This window comes from Phalaenopsis equestris, unplaced genomic scaffold (genome assembly GCF_001263595.1).
Source record: "Phalaenopsis equestris unplaced genomic scaffold, ASM126359v1 Scaffold000834, whole genome shotgun sequence".
Taxonomy (NCBI): Eukaryota; Viridiplantae; Streptophyta; class Magnoliopsida; order Asparagales; family Orchidaceae; genus Phalaenopsis; species Phalaenopsis equestris.
This window is the reverse complement of record NW_018165274.1, coordinates 32,948-40,494: the sequence shown is the minus strand read 5'-3', so window position 1 is coordinate 40,494 and position 7,547 is coordinate 32,948. Positions and strand designations below refer to the sequence as shown.

The following is a 7,547-nucleotide window of genomic DNA, read 5'->3' as shown; positions in this document are numbered from 1 at the left end:
CGAATTTTAGAGGAGACGGCGGACGGGAGACGAGAATGAGGGTTAGGATTACGTTTTATCATATCTTATATTAAATATGTAATTTATATTTTATAAATCTATAATAGTATATAAGTAATAGTAATATATTATTCTTAATATTTTTTTATATATTAAAATTTATAGGAAAGTTTTTTTTAAAATATGATAATTTATTTTTTAAAAAAATTTAATTATTTATAATTTATGAATATGTATTATGTATATTTATATATATTTATTTTCGAGCCAATTCGAGCCGAACACGAGCGAACAAACTTTTGTTCGTGTTCGGCTCGTTTACATTTCGAGCTTAAAATTTTGTTCGTGTTCGGCTCGTTAGGCTTTACGAACGAGCCGAACACGAGCTGCTTAACGAGCCGAACAAGAACTGTTCACGAATAATGAGCCAAATTGACAGCCCTAGTCAGCCCTAGTCGTCAGACGACTTAATATTATATTTTCTCTTTCAGGGGAGACTTGCCCTCGTCGTCAGATGACTTAATATTATATTTTCTCTTTCAGGGGAGACTTGTTCCAATTTTTCATAAATTTCACGAATCCCGAATTTATCATAAATTAGGTCGTTTTAAATTTACTCGATTTACTTTTTCTTCACCCCCATCATAAAATTCCGTTCTTTTTCCAAGCATCCTCCTCCCTGGTTACCTCGTTGCCTCAACGGTTCCTTCTTCGGTCTTTATGCCCATAAATCAAGTTGGAGAAGAGTCATTGTTTTGGAGGAAGATGCAGAGATCAGAAAGGGAAGGGGAGTTAATGAGCAGCGCGACAACGGCAAGAGGGATCCACCGGAGTCACAGATCAATGGTGGAGATCGACGGCCTTCCAACCTGCGATCCTGGATCCTTCCTCGGAAAGAAGGAGGCGAAGCGGATGCGTCTTGCTTTGATGATGGTTCACGCTTCTCCAATCGTTGTCTTCTCCTGCATCATTGTGCTGTGGTTCCTATCCAGTTAGCTTCTTCTCCTTCATTCTGTTTCTGGAATCGTTCTTTTTAAAGAAGCCATGATGCGGTTTCTTTTATTTTGTGTACGATAAAATCTTTAATTGTTTGATGAAGTAGAAGTACTGTTCTGAATAGGTGATTATCCCTGTACAGTCAGGTGCTAACTTGGTGATCCATGCCAAGTTTTTGGAGACATTTGTCTGATCGCCTTTTTAGGGTTTTGATTAGAGAATGATTAGGGTGAAATCTATTAAAAATAATGTAAATGAAACTAGATTTAAGCTACATGAACATTGCACAATGAAAGATAGACGATGCATCCACCGAATTAATATATACAATTAGTATCGGAATTGTGAAGGAGTAAACGTATGGTAACATGGATACAAGTTGTTTAAAATGATTTGTGAAGAATGAATTTAACACCTCATGTTGCACTCTCTAAAAATGGATGGAAAATGAGGATTCAGTGGGTGGACTTCAAAAAGTTGTGTAACTGATGATGATGATGATGTCATCTATAACATAAATTCATCTTGTCAAATCAGTAATACAGGGAGTAAGTTGGGCTAAATTCAGTCAACAATTATTAAGATAGATTTTGCATCGTTGGTTTAGGTGAGTTTATGGATTTATTTGGTTGGGATAAATTGATTGGAAAGAAAAGATAGCTTAAATAAAATTCAGAGGTAATGGATTTAACAAGAGAATAAAAAGAGAAATAAATATATGTTCTCGGGCCTGATGAAGACATTTTCTTATAGATGAGGCTGCCAATGTATATATGTTCTTCTTTTTATTCTCTTTTTAGGCCAAGCCTTCTGATCAGATTACTCATAATTGTTCTATTTATGAAGCCGATTGATCAAACTATACAAACAAAAGACTTGGGCTAAGTCCTTACTAGCGTAGATTATTTTTGAGTGTGAGTGTAATAGTATACTTAATATGATATTAGCTCCATATGAGCTTAGGTAATATCGGATCTATCACTTTCGTGAAACAATTGTGGAAGGTGAATGAGATTTGCTCTTAGCTTTTAGATGATATGTCTTATTTAAACATTTATAGGTTCTTATAATTTGAAATTTAGATTTTCTAGACATTTATTTAAAGTTAAGATTTACTTTCGACATGATTATTATCGAGGTATAATTGTTGGATTGTTTGAATTTTGAATTTATTAATTCATAAATTTTATCAACTCTAGTCTCTGTAAGGAGAAGGATCAACTCGATCATGTCAGAGCTCAGTCTTGTCAACTTTGGTTCTTATCGTGGGAGGATGAAATTGGTTTGAGTGGGTCTTATGACATTTTCTTATAGATAAGGTGGCATGTTTGAAAGTATGTGATATATATTTAATTCTGGTTATTTTGAAAAATAGATTTTCTAAAACTTATTTTCATGCTTATCGAACCTGAGGCAATTCTGAGTTAACTTCTTTTTTAACCTACAACGTTCTCAAATCTAGTGTTTGTGTGTTTGAAACGCTGGTTGAAAATAGTGCGGGTATTCACATCACTATCGTGCACATTTCTCTATATTCTTGCTTATACAACTGCACGATTTTCGATGCATTTGCCAGACACAATTGAACGATCTACAATAATTTAGAATGAGTGTCTCATGATGCATGAGCATGCTTTAGAGATCTTTAAATGGGCCAAGCACATGTGCTTTTGAGGTTGGTCCATGCTTTTTGAGACCCTTTCATGAATTTTGATGGGGCTTATTTGAGTTCAAAATAACATCACAATTATTTTAAGTTATGGAATTATCCAAGGATTTGAATGCTTATATGTATATTTGAGTCATTGAGATGCATGCAAGATTTCATTTTGAGCATTTAATTCGGTTTTTTGTTCGCTTGTACATTTGGTTTACGAATTTTGTGGCTGGTAAGGAATTCTAGATTTTAGTTTAGCATTTAGGCATTCAACCACTTATGTATTGAATATTCAAGTAGATTCCATAATAAGCTTCGTTGCCTTCAAACAAAAATTCTCACTTTAATCAATTTCAAATGCAATTATAGCTCATATTCTGAGGACAATAAGAGGCAATGTTCGATCTCGTCAAACTAGTTTTTGAGTTCCCTACTATCAAGTTGCGTGCCCTGTTTATTACGTCCAATGCTCAATGCAAAATGAACCTAGTGTTTATGGAGATGGTATTATTGATGCTTGTTGGCAAGCTTGTGACTCTATTACAAGTCCATCGATCTTATAGAAGTGTCTAAATGTTTATGAAATGGTCTTGCTCGCGCTTGTTATCTAGATGTCAAGTCCATTATAGGTTTCGTTCGTGCCCATTAATGAGCTACCAAGCCTCCTATTGCTCAGTTCCATGTTTAAGTCTTGCTCACAAGCAAGTAATAATGTTCATTATAAATGCCTATTCTAAGTCCTTAAATTGCTTGATTTCTATTCAATGCTTCTTATAAAATACTTCAAATATTCACTTTGATTTATTTTGTATTTTGTTTCTTGATGAATTCTTAGTTTATTTTGTATATGTTCGTTCACCTATAAATTTGGCAGCCTCCTAGTGTCCCCTCTGCATAGGAAGCATATTTTGGGAGTGCTAGGCCTTCCCATCCTCCTTTAAGGTGCGCTTGTTCGGTTCTTAACAACATCATAATCATATATCTTCTAAACCATCCACATAGAAAATATTGATAGGACTTTACGTGAAATATAAGATTTCCTTGCTGCATTGGAATAATGCCGGCGAATATTTATATTTTACTATTTTTTTTTCTGTACCATGTTGGAATGTCTTGCACGAGTACCGTAAGCAAGTTTTCCTTTAACATTAGAATAACACACACACAAAGACTTATATTTCTGCATTGTACCTTAAGTGGGTCGGTCAACAATGATTGCGAGGCAAATTTAGCATGGATTTTGAGGTCAAAATAGCAACCTATTTCTTTCTTCTTCTTCTTTTTTTTTCTCACTGTTATATGGTGAGGAAAGAAAAGGGGTTGTGCAGAGAGGATAGAGAGGAGAGTTTGGTTTGTTGTAATGTCGCAACTGGGTTTGGCTGGAATAACACAAGGAAGAGGAAGGTAAAGCTACAGTATTAATTTGAGTAGTTGGGGAAATTGGCCAGGGTTTCTAACAATTTTTTGTCATTGATGAATGCCAACAACAATGTTTCCGTTGAAGAGGAGCTAGTAACAACTGAATCTTGAAGTTGGTTGGAATGGGTACTTGTGGTTTCAACTGCAGTGGGAGATGGAGAAATGGAGAGAAGTGGAAGAGACACTGTAAGTGGTGAGGCTTACAGTATGGAGACAAGAAAAGGGAGGAGGAGGTGAGGAGCTAGACTTTGTGGTGCATCGATTGTAGCATGCAACTAAAGTGGTTCAAGTAGGAAAGGGGAGATTTGAATAAGTATGCAAAGGAGGAGGCAAAGTTTTCTCATAAGAACTAGGGGCAGAGGCTCTGAGACGAAAATGTACACAAGGAGCTGGGCAGTTTGGCCTTGTGGCTGTGAGAGGTGCGAATGGATGCTAGGTGTGCCTATCAAGTAAGAGAATGAGAGAGGGTAGATAGTGGAGGGTGTCTCAATTAGACTTTGTTGCTTCATGCTATCTTGAGGAAGAGGAAGGACGTCTTGGATACTCACTATTCTGAGGAGCATAGGGAAAGTGAGAGTAGACTAATGGGAAGGTGTAACACGAGTCATGAACAGTGGGAGGAGGGTAGCTCGCGTCCAACTACAAGTGCAAGCACAAATAGAGGGTTCGTTAGATGATGGATTTACAGGAGAAAAGAGTGAAAAAGAGAGAGTTAAGTGTTTGGGAATGAATGGTGGAGCGAGCTTGGGGGAGTGATCAAGATAGGAGAAGTCGAGACAAAAGGGGCGTGACGCAAAGTGGAATAGGAAGTGAGCTGTGTAGCATAAATTTTAGGTATTGTTATTATTGTTTTCTTTTGAAATGTTGAGGGGTGATCGGGACTAGATGTGCATGGTAGTTTGAGAGGAGATTTTATTATTATTTCTATTTTTTTATTTTGATTGGGTGAATTCGGGCGCAACATGGGAGAATTATGGATGTGGACGACAAATCAGGAATTTTATTAAGGATTTTATTATATATATAATCTATACCTACTCTTTGCTAGTCTTATTTTTGGTCCATTTCGAGTTCATGTCATTTCATCGATTTGTGTGCCATCTTGAATTTTGTATCAACACACTGAATTTCATGTTGATATTTCGTAAGTGAAACTTGGACAATATGAGTGTTTTTTAGATAATTTTGATTTCATGGACACACTCGTGTAATTCCTTTTGTACTTGGATATAGTTTGAGCAACTTCAATGATTGTAGAAGTGATTTGGGCCTAATTTGGGGAATGTGTTCGTGATTTATTATTTTCATGATGTTCAATTAAGCCAATTGTTGAAAGTCTCTCTCTATATATTTCAAATTTCAAGACGCAATAGCATAATGCATTTTTCAAATGGAGGTTGTTTGGGTAGCCTTAGCGCATTCAAAACAATTTGGCTATTTTTATGCGATAGTGCATCCAGAGTTCATTGTATCCATTAAGGGGTCATTCTTGAGTAATTTTGCTTTTTTAATCAGGATGGCATCCATTTTGCAAATGGATATCATATGGGCAGTTTCAACAACTATTGATACATCTCAATTTTGATTCATATGATGTCTTGCTTGTCATCTGTTGTTTTCATTAGGATTGATTAAATCATTTTGTGAGATGGATATAGAGGTCAATAAATGCCCCCAATAAATATAGTGCATGCCTATAATGGATATGTTTTGTTAATTGATTGTTTTCACAGGTCTAAAAGTTTGCTTAGATATTCTGCTGAGGGTTTTATGTTGCGATCTCTAGGAATATTTTCTGATGTCAATACAAAGTGCAAACTTTGAACATGAGCAAGCAACTTTACAACATTGTAGACTCCCTTTGTTTAATATTACATCTTTAACTTTGAAAATTTTGTTAATGTTAAACTCTTGTTGGAGGAACCCAACTTTAAGGCTATATGTCAAATTTTAATTGCTTTTGCTTGGCTACAATTGCCTATTGAGTTTGATGTGGGTTATCCTTAGTGTGATGCTTCATGCATAATGAACTTCATGAAAATTATTTTGGTTTATCTCTATTGACTTCCTAGAACGTTGAGTTTGCCTTTGGCCCCAATTGCCTTTTTGCTTTAGCAGGCTTAATGAAGGATTTGAGCTGATTTTTTTTTCATCGACTTGTTAGGGAAACTGAGATTTTCTTTGGCTGGCTTGATAACAAGGAATGAGCATATCTTCTACCTTGGCTTCTGCTTTGGTGGACATAATGAAGGGCACATGTCGGAGACCAAGCCTTGGGGCTTTTGTTTGGTTGATGATGCAGAGTTGTCTGCCCAATATTTGCTGCTTTGTCAGACTTTTTGACAAAAGAACTCCCTTAGTTTAGCCTCGGGCTTTATATGAACGTTGGGATGACTTTTTTTATCAGATTTGTTGAAGAAAAAATATTTCATTGGTCTTTTCTTTGTGATTTATTAGACTGGTGAAAGAATGTTCCTTATTTGTTTCCATTGACTTACTAGGAGATTGAGTATACCATTGGCCCTATGTTTTTTCGCTTCAGCTGGTTTGATAAAGGATGCATGCTAATGAACTAAACCCTTCAAGCTTTTATTAGATCAATTGGTTAGCACATTGCGCTTCAACGAACATAGTGACATCAAAATGTTCTTGGGTTAACCTTGAGCTCTTTATGAATACTGGGATAGCTCTCTAGTTTCATGCACTGAGCTTTCGTTAGGCATGAGAAAGAAGAGAGGATAGCTCGGTTTGTGCTTTCTACTTTGTTAGATCTGCTGAAGTAAATTGGTCTTTAAATTTGATAATAATGTCAAGATTGCTTTTATACATCTGTAAGTGATGATATCAAGATTACTTTCATATATCTTTAAGTGATCTTCATTGCCTTTGATTTTGCTTTGATCTATAAATCAATTCAGAAAATTTCTTGGTTCATAGCGACTTGACTTTGTTAAGCTAGATAAACTTGAGTAGAGCAAGCGTTTACATATGATTGACGGATAATGGGGCTCTTTCACCATTGCTTTAGGGGCTGTTTGGCTTGATGTTTGAGTGGTATACTGTAAATTAAGTACATGTATTTTTAAAATTTTTATGCTTGATTTACTGTAAATAAAGTACTTGAAGGATTTATAGGGTAATATGATTTTAGAAAAGAGCAGCTTTTCCGTGTAAACAGAGTGTGCCCAAATCGAGCGAAAATGAATTACACTGCCCTGTTCGATTTCATGGAAGCTCCTCGTCTCCCGCTCCCGCCATTACATTTTACATCTCCGCCTCCCATTTCCTCTCCCGCATTATCTCCCTTCTCCCGTAAGCTTTGTTCGCAGAGTCCCCTTCCTCTCTTGCAAGACTCGTCTCCCGCAGCATTCGTTCGCAGAATCTTCGGCTTCTCCTGCGTCCTTCGTTCATAAGCAACCGACAGACGATTCCAACGGGTAGGCTCTCGATCGGTGCCTTCTTGAAGGCAGGCGAG

At 36.4% G+C, this 7,547-nt stretch overlaps 1 protein-coding gene across 1 annotated transcript; it reads left to right on the top strand.

Annotated features, from left to right (window-relative positions):
• The first annotated feature begins 588 nt into the window (after positions 1 to 588).
• Positions 589 to 6,430, top strand: LOC110031488. Its single transcript, XM_020734704.1, has 2 exons — positions 589 to 991; positions 6,237 to 6,430. Exons 1-2 carry the CDS (start codon positions 721 to 723, stop codon positions 6,413 to 6,415), a joined length of 450 nt encoding a protein of 149 aa, XP_020590363.1. The 5' UTR covers positions 589 to 720; the 3' UTR covers positions 6,416 to 6,430.
• The last annotated feature ends 1,117 nt before the right edge of the window (positions 6,431 to 7,547 follow it).

Coding starts and splice junctions, on each gene's coding strand:
- LOC110031488 (XM_020734704.1), top strand. CDS start 721: ATGCCCATAAATCAAGTTGGAGAAGAGTCATTGTTTTGGAGGAAGATG. Junction 992..6,236: donor TGTGCTGTGGTTCCTATCCA/GTTAGCTTCTTC, acceptor TCGACTTGTTAG/GGAAACTGAGATTTTCTTTG.